Source organism: Monodelphis domestica, chromosome 1, assembly GCF_027887165.1.
Source record: "Monodelphis domestica isolate mMonDom1 chromosome 1, mMonDom1.pri, whole genome shotgun sequence".
Taxonomy (NCBI): Eukaryota; Metazoa; Chordata; class Mammalia; order Didelphimorphia; family Didelphidae; genus Monodelphis; species Monodelphis domestica.
This window is the reverse complement of record NC_077227.1, coordinates 580,218,080-580,239,559: the sequence shown is the minus strand read 5'-3', so window position 1 is coordinate 580,239,559 and position 21,480 is coordinate 580,218,080. Positions and strand designations below refer to the sequence as shown.

General features: G+C 35.7%; 1 protein-coding gene across 3 annotated transcripts in view; it reads right to left on the bottom strand.

Moving 5' to 3' along the window:
• Positions 1-18,032: 18,032 nt before the first annotated feature.
• KCNU1 (potassium calcium-activated channel subfamily U member 1) overlaps positions 18,033-21,480 on the bottom strand; it is a 314,287-nt gene continuing 310,839 nt past the window's right edge. For all 3 annotated transcript variants that reach the window (XM_056813505.1, XM_056813504.1, XM_056813506.1), the window contains one exon: positions 18,033-21,284. In XM_056813505.1, coding sequence (XP_056669483.1) covers positions 21,153-21,284 — 132 coding nt within the window. In that variant the 3' untranslated portion in view covers positions 18,033-21,152. The remainder of the gene's footprint in view (positions 21,285-21,480) is intronic.

The window sequence follows — 21,480 nt, the reverse complement described above, 5'->3', positions numbered from 1 at the left end:
ATGCCACTAAGAAGAAGATACATGTCTTTCTGTTCCTATTGTAATAGGAAGAGGACATTTGCAAAAGAACTTTACAGTGCAAACTTTCAAATGATTGACAGGAACATGTGACAGAGAGTCACATGGGAGACTAAGGGTCAAGATCTGGGTAAATATTCTAAGGTCCCAACAGAAACTTCACTTCTCTCCTGAAGAGCCTTGGAGATTGGAGGTTTTTACATCAGGTTTCTGGCCTTTTGGCAATACCAACTGAAGAGAGAGGAATCCTGCTTGGACTGGCTGCTGTCAGTTAGAACAGAAGACTAAGGACTCACTTCTCCACTGGACTTGCTTTGGACAGTTTTCATCTGAAGATCCTGGCTCATTGATTGAACTCCATTTCTGAGATTTTATGTTGGGGAAGCTTAATGTTTTAGCTTAAAAAGTTATGTTAAGATAGGTTTATAGAAATTAGGGTTTAAGATTAATTGTAATAATTTTCCTTACCCTTTCCCTCTTCCTTTTCCCAAAAATAAACTTGATTTTTATATGTGTCCTTCTTGTTCTTTCCCCTAACACTATCCAATTCTCTCCAGATATTTATTATATTTAACTTATCTAAGATTCTATTCACCTCCTTGACATATTTCCTCTCTCTTTTTTTTTTCTGGTTAGATTTATCTAGTTCTGAGATGGGAAAATTGAAGTCCTACACTATTATTGTTTTGTTATCTATTTCCATTTGTAATTCATTTAGTTTTCCTCATAAAAACTGGATGTTCTAAGATTTTTGTTTTTATTGGCTTAATATTTATAATACTTCAGGGGGCAGTTGGGTAGCTCAGTGGATTGAGAGCCAGGCCTAGAGACAGGAGGTCCTAGGTTCAAATCTGGCCTCAGACACTTCCCAGCTGTGTGACCCTGGGCAAGTCACTTGACCCTCATTGCCTAGCCCTTAGCACTCTTCTGCCTTGGAGCCTTACTTTGTCCTAAAAATCTTTCCCTTATCCCCTCACTTTATTCCCTGTACACATAAAGATATGTATCCCCTTCAGGGTATCCCTTCCCTTTTTTGTCTCCTGGCCCTCTTTTCTCTTAAACTATCCTCTCTTCTTAGTTCCTTTGTTCCTTAAGGGTATTCTTAGTCCCTTCCTTATCCTATCCCCTTTTCCTTTTGTTTCTCTGTATATTAAGAAGACTTTTACCCTTCTAGTTGTATGTTATTCCTTTTTAAACCCAAATCTGATGATTAAGTTTCTAATACTACCAGCCTTCCAATCCCTCCCTTTCTCTGTGATAATTCTTCCTCTCATTCTTCTTTTATATGAGATAATTGGTACCATTTTGCCTCTTCCTCTTCTTCTATTATTATTTTTAGCTCATTTCATTATATTCAACTCAACATCAAGTCTTCTATCTGTATATACTCTTTAAAACTACCCAGGTAATGATATCATTCTTAAGCATTACAGATGACATTTTCCCATATAAAAAGTAAATAATTTGAACTTTTGAATCATTTATACTTGGCCTTTTTTATTTACTTTCTTGTATTTCTTACAGATCAAAGTTTTTACTGAGTTCTTAGTTTTCCTCCAAAAATTGTTGAGACTCCTTTGTTCAATAAATATTCACTTTTCCTTGTGTAATTATCCTCACCTTTGCTACATATGTTATTATTGGCTATAAAGCCTGTTCCTTTGCTCTTTGAAATATTATGTTTCCTGACCTTTGTTCTTTTAATGTTTAAACTATTAAGTCTCATGTTATTCTGACTATAGTTCCATAGTATTAATTTTTGTTGTTGTTGTTGTTGCTTGTAGTATTTTCTCCTTAACCTGGAAACTATGGAACTTAGCAATGATATTCCTGTTCATTTATGTTGGGATCTCTTTGTGGTGGTGACTGGTGAATTCTTTCAATCTGTTTTACCCTCTAATTCTAGATTTTCTGTTTTCCTTGATATTTTTTTTAATATTGTGACTAAATTCTTTTTTTAATCATACTTTTCTGGGAGTTTGACAATTCTTATATTGTTTCTCCTTAATTTTTTCTATGTCAGTTGAATTGTGATAGGATGTTTTACATTTTTGCTTATTATTTTATTATTTTGATTTTCCTTTATTGTTTCTTATTGCATTAGAGAGTCATTAGCTTCCTCTTCCTGAACAGTTCTTCAGTCCAATTCTAGTTCTAAGGGTATTATTTTCTTCTCTGAATTTATGGATCTCTTCTTCCGTTTGGGTGATCTTTCTTTCATCATTTTCTTGCATTGCTCTTATATTTTTAGGCTTTTTCCTTAACCTCTCTCATTTGATTTTTGAGGTCTTTTTTAAGCTCTCCCAAGAGCTCTTTTTGAGTTTGTGACCATTGTTTTTCTTTGCTGTTTTAGAAGTAGGTGTTTTTACTTCACTGTCCTTTGAGTTTGAATTTAGGTCTCTTCTGTCCATAATAGTTATCAATAGTTGTATTCTTTCTCCTTTGCTTACTCATTAAAAAAAAATAGTGCCCTGGCCAATAAGCTTGATATTAGCTCTCAGGGCTCCTAGGTATAAGGGATAGTACCTCAGGTTTCAGGCTTTTCTGTGTTTGTTATTTCCTGGGCCCTGTTTAGTTCTTCAAATTTCTAGAACCCCTGGTCTCACACTTTAGATCTAGTCTTCAATTGACCTCAGGTGCTCTGGTACTGCAGGTCAACAGCTCACCTACCCTCTGTATTGTCAGCTAGGGACTCTACTCTTCAAGGGGTGACCACAACCAACAGAGTTTCAGTGTCTCAGCAAACACACTCATTGGTGTATACTCCCTTCTCACTCTTTCTATCCCAATGTTACACCCTGGGATAGAGCAGATGCCTTCTCTATGTGCCTGGGCCCTCCAAATCCTTCCTTGATCAGTAATCAACCCATAACTCTGGCTGAGAGAGAATCTCTGGGGCTGAAGCTGCAGCCTTCATGGCCATTCCAAGGGATTGCTACCTATTGACTCCACTAATATCCACCATTGGAATATAAATTTCCAGAACCAGCAGATAGATTAGGCTGTAAGTCCTACCCAAAGGGATTGGTATTTATTAATTCTATGGTGTTTTGTTCTAGGATGAGCAGTCAGATCCTTACTAGCTGTGTGACCCTGGGCAAGTCACTTAACCCTATTTGTCTGAGATCCTCATCTCTTAAATGAGTTGCCAAAGGAAATGACAAACCACTTTATTATCTTTGCAAGAAAAATGGTGTCATGAAGAGTCTGAAACAACTGAAATGACTAAACAATAGCAATTATTCACTTCTTAAAAGCTGAATATTCTAGTCTTTGTGGTTATATACGCAGCAAAAATTTCTAAAGTGTTTGTTAATTGCCATGTATAGTGATGGAAGTTCAAAGATAAGTAAACAGTCTCTTCCCAAAAATGGAGGTCCTACAAGGATCTCAGCAATTGAAGGGCAAAATTCCAGAGTTTCTTCTTATGACTTCTTTTTTCACTTTTTCCATTCTTTTATTTGAGATCTCTTCCACAAAATGACTAATATGGAAAACCATTTTACTTGATTGCTTACTATCTTAGGGAGGGGGATGAATAAAAAGGAGTAAAGAGAAGGAGCATGAGACAGAGGGAGAGAATTTGAACCCAAAATCTTTTAAAAATTATAAAATTATTTTTATATATAATTGGAGAATATTAAAATCTTATTTAAAAATTGACTCTCTGGAAAAAATACTCAGGTGAAAATACTCATATTGAAATTTTAACACTATAATCTCAGGGATCAGTTTGAGTTGGATCCAGCACATTTCCTGGTTATTTTCATTGTAACCCTCTCCATTTGACAGTATTTCCCCTCAAACCAACCCAGACCCAGGAAGAAGGACAGGCTAAGTACTTGCTGCTTCCAGACAATTTCTATATAATGACATGTTAAATACATGAAATCCATATATGCTACCATTTTCTCATTCTTGCCATTGTCATGAACCTATCTTGATGTCATTCTTCCTATTTTCTCAATAACTTTATCTACTCATGACTGCTCACATTTATTTTTTTAATATAGTTAAGTTTTATGTATGTAGAAAAATACAAAGAATCACATGTAAGTACAAAGTATGTGAGAAGTCAATTCCCCCATATCCCAACTTCAGCTCTTTGTCATAGGAAAACTCATCCTCCAGGAAATTCTCCATATAGTCCTTGGTTTACACTATTATTAAAATTATCTTATTGGTGATCCAGAAAAGGAAAAGATCCTCCTGAATTCACTCTTCCAGGGTGATAACACTCTGTTACTGATTTGTACCTTTACTACATTGTTGTCTAGCTGTTATATCCCTAATCATTTCCCATTCACCTTTTCCCTGGTTACACCTTTCAGCATTGTCCTTTTGACCAATACCTCTGCTCTGGCTTCCTGTCGCCCTGTCATACCACCATTCTCTTCTATTCCTGTAAAACAATATAGACCCATCTTGCCATGAATCTAAGACCTGGCTCTGTGGAATAATTGCTTTGATACCACTTTTTTGTGTTTATTTTTTCTTCTAAAAACTGCTTGTTGATATTCCTGGACAATTCATCAGCTGGGGAATAGTGATTTTTAAAAAATAATTTGGCTCTGTTCCCTATATTTTTGAGAAATGTGACCTTTATCAGAGAAACTTATTTGTAATCTTTTCCCCACATTTTCCTGCTTTACTTCTAATTTTAGCTACATTGGTTTTACTTGTGTAAATCTTTTTTTAAATTTCATGTAATCAAAATTATTCATTTTTCTTCTCATGATTATTTCTTTGTTCACAAAATCTTCCCTTTTTCATATATCTGATATTTTTCCATGCTCCCTTCATTTACATATGATATTATCTTTCACATCTAAATCATGTACCTATTTTGATCTCATCTTGGTAAATAAATGTGAAATGTTAATCCATGCCTAGTTTCTATCATATTGCTTCCTAAGTTTCCCAACAATTTTTGTCATAGTCAGTTCTTGTGCCCAAAGCTTTAATCTTTGTTAAATACTTAATTACTGTGGTTATTCACCTCTGTATATTACACAACTAATCTCTTCCACTGATTAACAACTCTATTTCTTATCTAATAATTGATTGTTTGATCACTACTTCATAATATAGAGTGAAATCTGGTACAATTAGACTGCATTTTATATGCTTTTCATTGATTCCCTTAATATTCTTGATTAATTCTTCCAAAAGAATGTTATGATTTTTTTTCTAGCTATATAAAATAATTCCTTGGTAATTTGGTTTAGGAAATTTAAATTTAGATAAAATTGTCATTTTTACTTTGTTAGCTCAGTCTACTCATAAGCAATAACATTTTTCTAATTGTTTATATTTAATGTAAAAATGTTTAATGGTTGTATTTGAATAGTCCTTGGGTTTATCTTAGCAAGAAGACTTCCAAGTATTATATACTGTTTACAGTTATTTTAAATGGAATTTCCTTTTCTATCTCTTGCTGATGGACTTCCTTGGTTTTGTATAGAAAAGCTGATGATGTATGTAGGTTTGTTTTATTTCCTGAAATTCAGTTACTTATATCAACTAATTTTTAGTAGGTTCACTGGTGTTATCTAAGTATACCATCATATCATCTGCTAAGTGTGATAATTTTGTTGCTGCATTGTCTATTTTTATTTATTCTATTTGCCCTTTCTTATGGTTATAACTAGCATTTCTAGTAGTACATTGAATAATAGTCATGATAATGAGAATCCTTGCTTCACCCCTGACCTTCTTGGGAAGATTTCTAGCTTATCCTCATTACAAATAATGCTTACTTTTGGATTAAGATAGTACTTGCCATTTAAAGGCTACATTTTTTTAATGTTTTCCAGTGTTTTTAATAGTAATGGATGTTATATTTTGTCAAAGTTTTTTTTCTGCATTCATTGAAATAATCATGATTTCTGATAGTTTTGTTATTCATATGGCCACTTATGCTAAAAATATTCCTAATATTGAACCAGCTCTGCATTCTTGGAATAAATTCCATCTGATCAGACTGTATAATCCTTTGATCTACTGAAATGTGCACCTTGCTAATATTTTATTTAAATTTTTTATTTAAATATTTGTTAGAAAAAAAGATTCATTAGAGAAATTCTTCTAAAATTTTCTTTCTTTGCTCTTCCTGCTTTAAATATTATAAGGGGGAAAGGGGATTACATTTAAAAGAATTGGGCCAGATTATTTAAGAGTGTGGTCACCAGGAATTTAATTTATTCCAAAGAGATTTATTTACAATTTATTTACAAAATGTAGAAAGAGTGAAGTAAGAAAATCAGAAAGAGGATAAGGTAAGATATCTAAGTCTCTCTTAAGAGGTAAGTCTCTCCTGAGGTTAGCTTTTTCCCCCCAGAAACCCAGCAGTTAAGAGTTACCATGTGTCAGTTCAAAGGAAGAGATTTTAGAACAGTCTCACCAAGAAGAGGGTCTTGGGTCCTGCCTCCACTCCAAAGAATATAGTATTGTCTCTAGTCTCCACTTCCAAAGAATGAAGAACTGTCCCTTACAGGAAGTGATAGCATCTTTTAAAGACACTTCTCTTGCCTCACTTTCTGTGTCTTCCCCTACTTTTACATCTACCAATCACAGTTGAAGCTTTGCTTTAATACTGCCTAGGGACAGTTAAATTCTGATTTGTCACCCACTATTACACATTTGGGTCACAGACCTCCCACCTAATGATTAAGTAGGATGTTTACACTTCTGGTGATTATATCTAAAAATGGGCAGATCTCCATTCTCAATTTTTAAGTAGGGTGTTTATACTTTTGGTGATAAAAATCTAAAAAATAGGCAGGGGTTACAATTTTAATCTTCATAATCAGGGGAGAGTTAATTTTAATCTTTACATTATCCAAAATATATGTGTTATAGAGTGAATTTAGAAGGACTCCTTTTAAATTTGTTTTTATTTATTTAAAATATTTTTCCATGGTTACATGATTCATGATTTTTCTCACTCTTCCCTCCCCACTCCCGGAACTGACAAGCAATTCCACTGGATTGTTCAAAACTTATTTCTATGTTATTCATTTTTGCAATAGAGTGACCTTTTTTTTTTTAAACATTATTTTATTTGGTTGTTTCCATACATTATTCACTGGAAACAAAGATCATTTTCTTTTCCTCCCCTCCCCCCCACCTTTCTTTCTCCCATAGCCGACGCACGATTCCACTGGTTATCACATGTGTTCTTGACTTGAACCCATTTCCCTGTTGTTGGAATTTGCATTATAGTAGTGTTCATTTAGAGTCTCTCCTCAGTCTTATCCCCTCCAACCCTGTAGTCAAGCAGCTGCTTTTCATCGGTGTTTTTACTCCCACAGTTTATCCTCTGCTTGTGGGTAGTATTTTTTAGATCACTGCAGATTGTTCAGGGACATTGCATTGATACTAATGGAGAAGTCCATCACCTTCGATTGTACCACAATGTATCAGTCTCTGTGTACAATGATTTTTTGGTTCTGCTCCTTTCTCTCTGCATCACTTCCTGGAGGTTGTTCCAGTCTCCATGGAATTCCTCTACTTTATTATTCCTTTTAGCACAATAGTATTCCATCACCAACATATACCACAATTTGTTCAGCCATTCCCCAATTGACAGGCATCCCCTCATTTTCCAATTTTTGGCCACCACAAAGAGTGCAGCTATGAATATTCTTGTACAAGTCTTTTTCCTTATTATCTCTTTGGGGTACAAACCCAGCAGTGCTATAGCTGGATCAAAGGGCAGACAGTCTTTTATCACCCTTTGGGCATAGTTCCAAATTGCCCTCCAGAATGGTTGGATCAATTCACAACTCTACCAGCAATGAATTAATGTCCCCACTTTGCCACATCCCCTCCAGCATTCATTACTTTCCATAGCTGTCATGTTAGCCAATCTGCTAGGTGTGAGGTGATACCTCAGAGTTGTTTTGATTTGCATCTCTCTGATTATAAGAGATGTAGAGCACTTTTTCATGTGCTTATTAATAGTTTTGATTTCTTTGGCTGAGAACTGCCTGTTCATGGCCCTTGCCCATTTGTCATTTGGATAATGGCTTAATTTTTTGTACAATTGATTTAGTTCTTTATAAATTTGAGTAATTAAACCTTTGTCAGAGGTTTTTATGAAGATTGTTTCCCAATTTGTTGCTACCCTTCTGATTTTGGTTACATTGGTTTTGTTTGTACAAAAACTTTTTAATTTGATGTAATCCAGATTATTTATTTTGCATTTTGTAACTCTTTCTAATTTTTGCTTGGTTTTGAAGTCTTTCGCTTCCCAAAGGTCTGACATGTATATTATTCTGTGTTCGCCTAATTTTCTTATAGTTTCCTTCTTTATGTTCAAGTCATTCACCCATTTTGAATTTATCTTGGTGTAGGGTGTGAGGTGTTGATCTAAACCTAATCTTTCCCACACTGTCCTCCAATTTTCCCAGCAGTTTTTATGAAGTAGTGGATTTTTGTCCCAAAAGCTGGGATCTTTGGGTTTGTCATATAGTCTTGCTGAGGTTGCTTGCCCCCAGTCTATTCCACTGATCCTCCTGTCTCTTAGCCAGTACCAAATTGTTTTGATGACCACTGCTTTATAATATAGTCTGAGATTTGGGACTGCAAGACCCCCTTCCTTTGTATTTTTTTTTTCATGATTTCCCTGGATATCCTTGATCTTTTGTTCTTCCAAATGAACTTTGTTATGTTTTTTTCTAAATCAGTAAAAAATTTTTTTTGGAAGTTCCATGGGTATGGCATTAAATAGATAGATGAGTTTGGGTAGGATGGTCATTTTTATTATATTGGCTCGTCCTACCCATGAGCAGTTAATGTTCTTCCAATTGTTCAAGTCTAGTTTTAGTTGTGTGGAAAGTGTTTTGTAGTTGTGTTCATATAGATCTTGTGTTTGTCTCGGGAGATAGATTCCTAAGTATTTTATTTTGTCTAAGGTAATTTTGAATGGGATTTCTATTTCTAGTTCTTGCTGTTGAGCTGTGTTGGAATTATATACAAATGCTGATGACTTATGTGGGTTTATTTTGTATCCTGCAACTTTGCTAAAGTTGTTGATTATTTCGATTAGCTTTTTGGTTGAATCTCTAGGATTCTTTAAGTAGACCATCATGTCATCTGCAAAGAGTAATAATTTGGTCTCCTCCTTGCCTATTTTGATGCCTTCAATTCCTTTATCTTCTCTAATTGCTACTGCTAGTGTTTCTAGTACAATGTCAAATAGTAGAGGTGATAATGGGCATCCTTGTTTCACTCCTGATCTTAATGGGAATGGATTTAGTTTATCCCCATTGCAGATTATATTAGCTGATGGTTTTAGATATATACTGTTTATTATTTTTAGGAATGACCCTTCTATTCCTATGCTTTCTAGTGTTTTTAGTAGGAATGGGTGTTGTATTTTATCAAAGGCTTTTTCTGCATCTATTGAGATAATCATGTGGTTCTTGTTGGTTTGCTTGTTGATGTGGTCAATTATGTGGATAGTTTTCCTAATGTTGAACCAGCCCTGCATCCCTGGTATAAATCCTACTTGATCATGGTGGATGACCCTTCTGATCACTTGCTGGAGTGTTTTTGCTAGTATCCTATTTAAGATTTTTGCATCTATAGTCATTAGGGAGATTGGTCTATAATTTTCTTTCTCTGTTTTTGGCCTGCCTGGCTTTGGAATTAGTACCATGTTTGTGTCATAAAAGGAGTTTGCTAGAACTCCCTCTTTGCTTATTATGTCAAATAGTTTGTATAGTATTGGGATTAACTGTTCTCTGAATGTTTGATAGAATTCACTGGTGAATCCATCGGGCCCTGGGGATTTTTTCTTAGGAAGTTCTTTGATGGCCTGTTGGATTTCTTTTTCTGATATGGGATTATTTAAGAAAACTATTTCTTTTTCTGTTAGTCTAGGCAATTTATATTTTTGTATGTATTCATCCATATCACCTAGGTTGGTATATTTATTGCCATATAGTTGGGCAAAGTAGTTTTTAATGATTGCCTTAATTTCCTCTTCATCAGAGGTGAGATCCCCTTTTTCATCCTTGATGCTGTTAATTTGCCTTTCTTCTTTCCTTTTTTAATTAGATTAACCAGTACTTTGTCTATTTTGTCTGTTTTTTCAAAGTACCAGCTTCTAGTCTTGTTTATTAGCTCAATAGTTCTGTCACTTTCGATTATATTAATTTCTCCCTTAATTTTTAGGATCTCTAGTATGGTTTTCTTCTGGGGGTTTTTAATTTGTTCGTTCTCAAGTTTTTTGATTTGCATTTCAAATTCCTTGATCTCTGTCATCCCTAATTTGTTAATATATGCACTCAGGGATATGAATTTTCCTCTAAGTACTGCTTTGGCTGCATCCCATAAGGTTTGAAAGGATGTTTTGCCATTGTCATTTTCTTCAACGAAATTATTAATTGTTTCTATGATTTCTTCTCTAACTATCTGATTTTGGAGTATCATGTTATTTATTTTCCAACTAATTTTTGATTTGGCTCTCCATGTACCCTTGCCGATCAATATTTTTATTGCCTTGTGATCTGAAAAGGCTGCAGTTATTATTTCTGCTGTTCTGCATTTGAGTGCCATGTTTCTATGACCTAGTGTATGATCTATTTTTGTGAATGTGCCATGTGGTGCTGAAAAGATTTATTCTTTTTTGTCCCTATTTATTTTTCTCCATATGCCTATTAACTCTAATTTTTCTAAGATTTCATTCACCTCTTTTACCTCTTTCTTGTTTATTTTTTGGTTTGATTTATCTAAATTTGATAGTGGTTGGTTCAAGTCTCCCACTAATATGGTTTTACTGTCTATTTCCTCCTTCAATTCTCCTAGTTTCTCTATTAAAAATTTGGATGCTATACCATTTGGTGCATACATGTTGATTAGTGATATTTCCTCATTGTCTATACTCCCTTTTAGCAGAATATATTTACCTTCCCTATCCCTTTTGATCAGGTCTATTTGTGCTTTGGCTTTGTCAGATATCATGATTGCAACTCCTGCCTTCTTTCTATCAGTTGAGGCCCAAAAGGTCTTACTCCATCCTTTAATTGTAACCTTGTGAGTGTCAACCCGTCTCATATGTGTTTCTTGAAGACAACATATGGTAGGGTTTGGGGTTCTAATCCAATCTGCTATTTGTCTACGTTTTATGGGTGAGTTCATCCCATTCACGTTCAAAGTTATGATTGTCATTTGTGGATTTGCTGGCATTTTGATATCTTCCCCTAGTTTTGACCTTTCTTCTTTAGCTTTCTCCTTTTGAACCAGTGATTTACTTTAGGTCAGTCCCCCTAGTCCCCTCCCTTGATATGCTTCCCTTTCTAGCCCCTCCCTTTTTATGCTCCCTTCCCCTCTCCCCTCTCCTTCCCTCCATTTTTGTACTCCCTCCCCCTCCTCCTCCTTAATTTTCCCTTCTTTCTTGCCCTAATGGTTAAGATAGAATTCAGGATCCCACTGGATCTAGATGTTCTTCCCTCTCAGATTTGCTTTCACTGAAAGTAAGGTTTAAGTAATTCCCCTTCACGCTCTCTTCCTCTCCTTCTCATATGAGAGTTCTTCCCCTCCCCTTCCCATGTGTATCTTTATATGGGAAAGATTATTCTATTGAGTCCCCCCCTATTTCTTGAAGTTAATCTTAGTATTATTGACGGTTCCCCTCTCCCTTTTCCTTTCTTTGCCCCCACTTTCCCCAAATCTTCTTAATGCCCCAATCTTTCCCTATGCATGTTTCTTCTAACTACTCTTATGATGCTACAATTTATGAGAGTTACACAAAACATTTTCCCCACATATTAATATATATAATTTGATGTAAATGTAGTCCTTATAGAAGAGAGTTTGACTTAAAGAAAAAGATAAGATTTATCTCCTTTTCCCTTTCTTTCATATTTACCTTTTCATGTTTCTCTTGCTTTCTGTGCTTGGACACCGAACTTTCCACAGAGCTCTGGTCTTTTCTTAGCAAATGCTTGGAAATCTTCTATTTTGTTGAATGCCCATACTTTCCCCTGGAAGTATATAGTCAGTTTTGCTGGGTAGTTGATTCTTGGTTGGAGAACCAGCTCTCTTGCCTTTCTAAATATCGTGTTCCATGCTTTGCGGTCTCTTAGTGTGTTAGCCGCTAAGTCGTGTGTGATCCTCATGGGAGCCCCCTTATATCTGAAGCTCCTCTTCTTGGCTTCTTGTAGGATTTTCTCCTTTTCTTGGAAGCTCTTGAATTTGGCAATTACATTCCTAGGGGTTGTCTTTTGGGGATTTAGTATAGAAGGTGTTCTATGAATCCTTTCTATTTCTAGTTTGCCCCCTTGCTCCAGAACGTGGGGGAAATTTTCTTTTGTAATCTCCTGTAAAATAACATCGAGTTTATTGTTTATCTCTGGTTTTTCTGGGAGACCAATAATTCGGAGATTTTTCTCTTCTCCTTCTGTTTTCAAGATCGGTGACCTTCTCAGTGAGGTATTTTATGTTTTCTTCTAATTCATTAATTTTTTGGGTTTGCTTTATTGATTCTTGTTGTTTTATCATCTCGCTTTCTTCGAGTTGCTTGATTCTGGTCGTTAGGGACTGGTTTTGCTTTTCAGCTTTGTCTGCCCTTCAATTGGATGCTTCGAGTTCTTTTTCCAATTGAGCAGTCTTATCTGTCAGACTGCTGATCTCTTTCTCCCATTTTTCTTTCCAGGTTTCCATCTTTTGGATAAGTTCCAGTTTGAGATCTTCCAGAGCTTGTTGATAGTTTCCATTTTGGGAGGCATGTTCTGATTTTTTTTTGGATTTCCTCCTCATTCTCCTCTTTTCCTTGGGTACTTCCACCATAAAAGTTTTCAATAGTCACTTTTTTCTCTTTCTTCCTAGAGGCTTGATTTTGGGCCATGTGAGCCATCCCTTGGTGGTTTTATTCCCCTTTCCTTTTTGGTCTAGGGTCTGGGTTATATGGGCGGTTTTTCTGTGAATTTAGGTTGCTTCAGACTAGTTCTTCCCAGCCTCCAAGGTTTCTTAGAGAGCTGGGTCCCTGATCACAGCCACACTGCCCAGGTGTTCAGCTCTGCCCAGATAATCAGCGAGTGGTCCATCCCTGGTGTTTAGCTCCGCGGAGATATTCAGAGCAGCCGCCCCAAGTACAGCTCCGCTGACCCCCGTAATCAGAGCCGGGTTCTCCAGTGAAACCACCCTGAGACGTTTTTTCCTGGCAGTCTCCAGATCCCAAGGACCCTGGAGTGCCCCCCCCCCCCCCAGACAGAGACGTTCCCCACTCACTAGCTGTCCCGGTGAGCGCTCAGGTAGCTCACTCTGGTTTGGTGGGGGCGGTGGGGTGGGGGAAGGGCGGCTCAGTTCACTTTTCTGTGCAAGCTTTTCCTCCTTCTTATTATAGTGTGGAAATGTTCAAGCCCCACGTACCTTCACCTCTGTGGGATACTGGGGTGTCCTTCTGTTCCACCAAAGGTGATTTTTATGCTCCTTTGATGTAGTCTATTTCGTTCGGTGCAGGGGAGAGGAAGCGTGTGGCGTCTAGATTGCAGCCATGATTACCCAGAAGTTAGAGTGACCTTTTAACATCAAAACCCTAATCATGTCCCCATTAAACCATGTGATCAATCATACATTTTTTCTTCTGCATTTCTGTTCCCACAGTTCTTTCTCTGAATGGATAGCATTCTTTCTCATAAATTCCTCTGGATTGTCCTAGATCATTACATTGTTTCTAGGAGAAAAGTCTATTAGATTCGATTGTGTTATAATGTATCAGTCTCTGTGTATAATATTCTCCTGGTTCTGCTCCTTTTGCTCTGCACCAATTCTGGAAGCCTTTCCAGTTCACAATGAATTCCTCCAGTTCATCATTCCTTTCAGCACAATAGTATTCCATCACCATAGATACCACAATTGGTTCACTCCCAAATGATGGACACCCCCTCATTTTCCAAATTTTTGCCACCACAAAGAACACTGTTATTAAATATTTTTGAACTAGTCTTTTTCCTTACTATCTCTTTGCAGAACCCAGCAGTGGTATGGCTGGATCAAAGGGCAGGCAGTCTTTTAAAACCCTTTGAGCATAGTTCCAAATTGTCCTCCAAAATGATTGGGACAATTCACAACTCCATCAGCAGTGTATTAGTGTCCCAATTTCATCCCATCCTCTCCAACATTTATCACTTTCCTTACACTGTTAGGTGTAAGGTGGTACCTCAGAGGCATTTTTATTTTCATTTCTCTAATCAAGAGGGATTAAGAACACTTTTTTCATGTACTTATTAATAGTTTTGATTTCTTCATGTGAAAACTGCCTATTCATGTCCCTTGTCCCTTGTCAATTGTGGAATGGCTTGATTTTTTTTTTTTGTAAATTTGACTTAGCTCCTTATATATTTGGGAAAATAAAACTTTGTCAGAGAGTTTTGTTATAAAAAAATATTCTTCCAATTTGTTGCTTTCTTTCTCATTTTGGTTGCATTGGTTTTGTTTATACAAAACCTTTTTAATTTGATATAATCAAAGTCATTCATTTTATATTTTATAATGTTCTCTATCTCTTGCTTGGTCTTAAATTCCTTCTTTTCCCACAGATTTGACAGGTATACTATTCTATGTTTACCAAATTTATTATTTCACTCTTTATGTTTATGTCATTTACCCATTTTGAATTTGTCTTGATATAGGGTATAAGATGTTGATCTAAACCTAATTTTTCCCATACTGTTTTCCAATTTTCCCCACAGTTTTTGTCAAATAGTGAGTTCTGTATTTGAGGGGAGGTTAATTTGTAACCCAGGGGTTCAGTCTTTCAGTATAGAGAAGGGGAAAGAGAGGAGAACCTCCCTTCTCAAAGTGGGGTCCAGGGGAGACAGCTGATGTTTAGGGTTGGCTCAGAGAAGAAGAGGGGGTTTGAAGATTTTCCCTCTTCTGCCTTCCCTCCTTAGCTAAGGCTGTTCTCCCAGATTCCCTCTCGTTTCCCCTCCATTACTCGAGACCAAAGGATCTCCCCTTGATCTGTTCACTCACACACAGCATGGGGAAAGATAACTATTTTAATGTCGGCTCAATCAGGATAATACAAAAGGAATAACTAGTAGGGAAAGAATGGGAGAGGAAAGTGGGGAAAAGGAGGTCCCTGTCTCTATCTAAAACCCTTTTCCCTCCCTCCTCAAGTTTGGGGGGTTGACTCACTCTGGGTTTGGCTCCTTGGCCACAGTTAGGGCTCAGGGCAACAGGAGCTGAAGTAAAGTTGGACAGAGATTTAAAATGTCTTTCTCAGGTTTCCTCTTCAATAATCCTTTCAATTGGGAAATATTGGGGGGAAAGAGTTCTAGTCACAAGCAGGAAAAGTGGGTAACCCTCAGGAGAAATTCTCATTCAACCTCATCTCTTCAGCTTCTCCCAACTGAGAGACCACCTCCTCTACCAGCCAGAATCTTCTCCTCCTCAAGATTCCTATTTCTTGGGTCCCCTCCCTTGTTGAGGTAATCAGTTCCACACACTCTTCAGCCTGGCACTTTTCTTATGCACCAGCCTCTGTCACAGTTCTTGTCCCCAATGCTGGGATATTTAGGTTAATTATAAATTAGCTTGCTGAGGTCATTTATCCCTAGTCTATCCATTTGTTCACCCTTCTTTTCTCTTAGCCAGTACCATATTGTTTTGATGACCACTGCTTTATAGTACAGTTTAAGATCTGGTACTACTAGCCCCCATTCACATTTTTTCATTATTTCACTTGACATTCTTAATATTTTGTTTTTCAGATGAACTTTGTTATAATTATTTCTAATTCTATAAAAAAGTTTTTTTGGTAATTTGATAGGTATGGCACTGAATAAGTAGATTAATTTGGGTAAGATTGTCATTTTTATTAAGTTAGCTCATCCTACCCAGGAACAGTAAAGGTTTTTCCAATTGTTTAGATATAGTTTTGTATGAAAAGTGTTTTGTAGTTGTGTTCATATAATTCCTGTTTTTGTCTTGGCAGATATATTCCTAAATATTTTATATATAGGATGGTTTTAAATGGAATTAATCTTTCTAACCCCTGATGCTGAGTTTTGTTGGAAATATATAGAAATGCTGATGATTTATGTGGGCTTATATTGTACTCTACAACTTTACTAAAGTTGTTAATGATTTCCATTAGCCTTTTAGTTGATTTTCTAGAATTCTTTAAGTTTACCATTATATCATCTACAAAGTGTGATAGTTTAGTCTCCTCATTGCCTATTTTAATACCTCCAATTTATTTTTCTTCTCTAATTGTTACTGCTAACATTTCTAATACAATATTAAATAATAGGGGTGATAATGGGTGTTCTTGCTTCACTTCTGATCTTATTGGGAAGGCTGCTAACTTGTCCCAATTGCAGATGATACTTGCTGATTGTTTTAAATATATAATGTCTATTATTTTTAGGAAAGGCCCTCCTATTCCTATACTTTCTAGTGTTTTCAAAAGGAATAAATGTTGTATTTTGTTAAAGGCTTTTTCTGCATCTATTGAGATAATCATGGGATTTTTGTCAGTTTGCTTGTTAATATGGTCATTTATGTGGACAGTTTTTCTAATATTAAACCATCATTGCATTCCTGGTATAAATCCCACCTGGTCATAGTAAGTAATTCTTGTGATAACTTGCTGTAGTCTTTTTGCTAGTATTGTATTTAAGATTTTTGCATCCATGTTCATTAAGGAGATTGAGCTATAATTTTTTTTCTATAATTTGGTCTTCCTGACTTTGGAATCAGTACCATATTTGTATTATAAAAAGAATTTAGTACGTTTGATCAAATACTTTGTATAGTATTGGGATTAGTTGTTCTTTAAATATTTTATAGAATTCACTTATGAATTCATCTGGCCCTCGAGATTTTTTCTTAGGAAGTCCCTTGATGGCTTGTTCAATTTCTTTTTCTGAGATGGGATAATTTAAGTATTCTATTTCCTCTTTTGTTGATGTAGGCTATTTATGTTTTTGTAAATATTTACTCATTTCACCTAGATTGTCATATTTATTGCTATATAATTAGGCAAAATAGTTCTTAATCATTACCTTATTTTCCTATTCATTAGAGGTGAGATCACCCTTTTTGCTTTTGATACTGTTAATTTGATTCTTTTCTTTTGGAAGGATTCCTTCTTTACCTATTTTTTCAAATAGTTTAAATAGTATTAGAATTATTTTTCTTTAAGTGTTTGATATAATTAAAATGTAAATTCATTTGGTGCTGGGGATCTTTTCTTAGGGAGATTATTCATGGCTTGGTCATTTTCTTTTTCTAAGATTGGGTTATTTAAGCATTCATCTTCCCTTTTCACTAACCTGGATAATTTATATTTTTGTAAATAATTATCCATTTCTCTAAGATTGTCAGATTTATTGGCATATAATTGGACAAAATAGCTTCTAAAATTGCCTTAATTTCATGTTCATTGGTACTGCATTTACCTCATTTTCTTCTCTTTAAGCCCAAATAAATCATCAGTATTTCTATATGCTACCAACAAAATCCAAGAGAAAGAGATATAGAAATTCCATTTAAGGAATTGAGATAATACATTATATTTGGGAGCTTATGTGCCAAGACAAACCTAGGGGACTCTATGAACACAATTACAAAATACTTTTCACAGAAATATAGATCTAAACAATTAGAGAAATATTAATTGCTTATAGGTAAGCTGAGTCAACGTAGTAAAAATGGCAATTCTACTCAATTTACTTGCTTAGTGCCATAAAAATGAAATTACTAAACTATTTTTAAAAGAGCTAGATATTGGTAATATGGTTTTCTTCTTTTAAAAATTAGCCAATGTTTTCTATTTTTCATAAAAACTGGTTCCTAGTTTTATTTATTAGTAAGTTTAATTAGGTTTTTACTTCTGATTTTATTCATCTCTCCTATGATTTTGAAAATTTCTATTTTGCTGTCTAGTTGAGGATTTAAATTTTTTTTCTAATATTTTAAATTTCATGTCTAATTCATTGGTCTGACCTCTTTCCCTCTCTCTCTCTCTCCTCCCTCCTTCCTTCTCTCCCCCTCTCTCTGACACTTTCAATTCACCTCTTCTCACCAATACTAGGTTTCTATGGGTACTGATGCATCCTGGATATCCTCCTATACATCTGACTTGCAGTGATAAGCCTATTTGTAAAGTAGGGAACCCCAAGGCTTGGCACTTAGTCCTCTTCTCTTCTATGCTCTTTTACCAGCTCCAATGGATTCACTTATCTTTTCTATGTTGATGATTACCAAGTCTACCTATCCAGCCTTTCGTCATGACCTTCAGTCTGATCTCCAACTGTCTATTGGACATCTATAGTTGGATATTCTGCAGACATCTTAAACTCATCATGTCCAAAACAAAATTAGCTATTTCCTCCCCCTCCAAATATTCCCTATTTCCTACCTTTACTATTACCAAAGACACTATCATCCTCCCAGTCTCCAAGCTCAAAATGGAGGCATCTTCATCATTTCCTCACTCTTTACTCCTTTTCCCAATATCCAATCATTTGCTAAGTCCTATAAATTCTATATTCATAACACTGTAGGATACTTTGAATAATTAATTATAGGCCTTCTTGAGGTTCATCTGAATCCCAGAATGCCAGAAATGGGAGATATTTTGGAAGCTATTTTGTCAAATCTTTTTATTTAACTGATGAAGAAACTGAAGCCCAGGAATATGACTTGCACAGGATCCAAGGACAAATGACAAAGCTGGGGTTCAAACTCAGGACTTCTGATCCCTAAAATCCAGTGTCCTTTTCATATCCTCACACTGCAAGGACCTTAGATGAAAGCAAGTAATATACATTCATCAGTTAGGCACCTGAAAGGCAAGGGAGTAAAGAGGAGCAAATAGGAAGAATATAATAGAGTTTTGTCTCCTTTATTAATTGCCCTAGTGGCAGTTGGTCTAATGATTTTAGGAATTGGAGCTGGAATATTCTTCAAAAAATAATATGGTCTAATGCCTTTATCTTCCAGGTGAGAGAAAGCTAGATGAACTGATATGTGCATGGTAACATGGGTAATCACAGAATTAGCATTTGAACCTGTTTTTTTTTTTTTACTTCAGATCTAAATTTTCATTACACAATACTACTTTTGAATCTTATATACTACTGAAAATTAGATGAATATTGTCCTTTATGCTTGTGTGGTGAACAGTGTTGTTGACCTCCTAAGTAGAAATACTGGCTTTGAAAATTAAAAAATTCAGCCTATCCCTAATTTCAATCTTACCTCCTTAGTCCAGACTTTCCAGTTTGGTCCACTTCCTGCTCAGTTCCCTCAAGTTTGGACTGCTTTCACAGAAGAGGAAAAGGGAATGTTGAAAAGAGAATAGGAAACAGGATCAAAAGAATAATAAACTTCAAATAAAAGAAAATTCATGTTTCAAAAACTAGAAGAAACTTTCCTGCCTCTTCTTCCTTATGAGGAATAAAAAATAGATCCTACCCTTTTATCATTTTTGTGCACGTTTCTCTCCTCTACAAAATTCCTTCATGTAGTAGTGCTGTAAAAAATTATTGCTTTGTCTTATTCCTTATATGAATTATACGATGTGTATGTGTGTGTGTGTGTAATTGAACTGAATCCAGCTCAACCTATTTATTTTGAAAATGAAGAAATGAAGACCCAGAGGTTTATATAGTGACTAGAAACAAAATACAGTTGGTAAATAGCTGAACCAAGACGAGAATCAACAGTTCTTCTGCTCTTGAGGAAATGAATACTGGACTCTTACTGCAGAGACATAAGGACTTATTTATTTATTATAATGTATTCCTTTGGAATGACTAAGAATTTTGTTCTGTCTTTATTTTTGATTTCACAGAGATTAAACTGTCTGATTTTGATGTAGTTTCCTTGACATTTTGTTGCAACTGAGTTGTAATATCTAATGGCATATTGCTGGTAGTCACCGAAAATTCTTTAGTGGTTTCTGGATGACTATCTCTTTCCTGATTTTCCCCCCTGTATTTTTGGCAGCTTGACCTCTCTTTGGCTTCAGACAGGTTGGATGTTTACTTCTGGTCTTCTGATACCAATGATTATGGGAATAATGTTTTACCAAGCATTGAAATCCTGAATATTGAAGGCTTATTATAAGAGGATGCAACTTGTACTTGTGTTTCCTCATCATCTGATTCTCTTTTCGTTTCTAGTCCTATTCCTCTAGTGAAACTTTTTTTGCTTCCTCCATCCCCCATTTCTCCCCCTCCTATGCCTTCTTTCTTTACTTCTACTCTCTTTATGTCTCTAAAATTTTGTATCCTGATCCCACCACTAACTGTTGATGTATGTCTTGGAGAAAATGAATGGATGGGTGCTGATGGTTTTTCCACTAATTTTAAAAGTGAAGGTGGTGAATCACTGGTTAACCTATGCTTGGGAGACTCTTGTTTCGATAAATTTGGAGTTAGTGTTACTGTTTTTAAATTGTGAAAATCTGCCACTGGTTGATTATAATTAGCAACGTTGAATGGGATGGCACAAAACAAAAAGTCTGTAGGCTGTAGTTTAAAATCATTGTCTGGCCGAGCAATCACAAACCTGTAAAAGAAATCAAAAGTTGAGGTCTCCACCAACACCTGCAGTAGAGCTGTGTTTTGAGCAAACAAGGGTAGTATTTCTACAGGGAAGGAAAACCAATTGATTGTCAGAAAGGGGGGAAAGCTTATTTCACTGATTAAGATCAAAATTCAAGAGTAAAGAAAAAATATTTCCCTCTCTTGATGGAGACATGTCCTCTATATTGTCACATTCAATGGTTATAATTTATTGAGCACCTGGACATTCTAGCAAGAAAACAAACACATGCCACACCATCCAAAGAGTCAAAGTGGTCGTGGCTGAAGGAAGATTTCCTACCAGGAGAGTCAAAGACAGAAATGGACTTAAGCCATTTGAGAATTTCAAAGCTTCTAGGTCAAGAAAGAGATGGTCTGTTGTCTCCTGCTATTTAATAATCACTTATTTTAAGGGTTCAATCTGTCATTTCAACTTTATGCCCAGGACCCTGGAGCCACTACAACTCATCCCTTCTGTAGCCTCTCTCTGTCTTCTCTAACCTCCAGTTCTACATTAATTTATTAATGATCAAGATTGAATTTAGACTGCTTTTTTTGTACCCGTCTGTTCAATCTGCATTTTCAAAAGTAGCATACTTTCCTTTTATGTAGTGGATTTCTGGATTCATCATCTATCAGACGATATAGGCCAAGGCACAGGATTCCAAAATTGTCCAGTGATGCACAGAACACTTCTCCAAAAGTATCCCTAGCCTAGGGGGAAAAGATGAAGCCTTATTGTTATTGGATAAATAAAGCAATGAATTCATTGTTTCAGCACTTGATTCTCCTTGAGAGCAGAAGTAGTAGAGGTTTCAGATTAGATATTTAACATCACAATTTGAAGATGTTTATTTATTTAGTTATTAGTTTTTAGAAATTACTCTGGTCATTTTTATGTCCTGGCTGT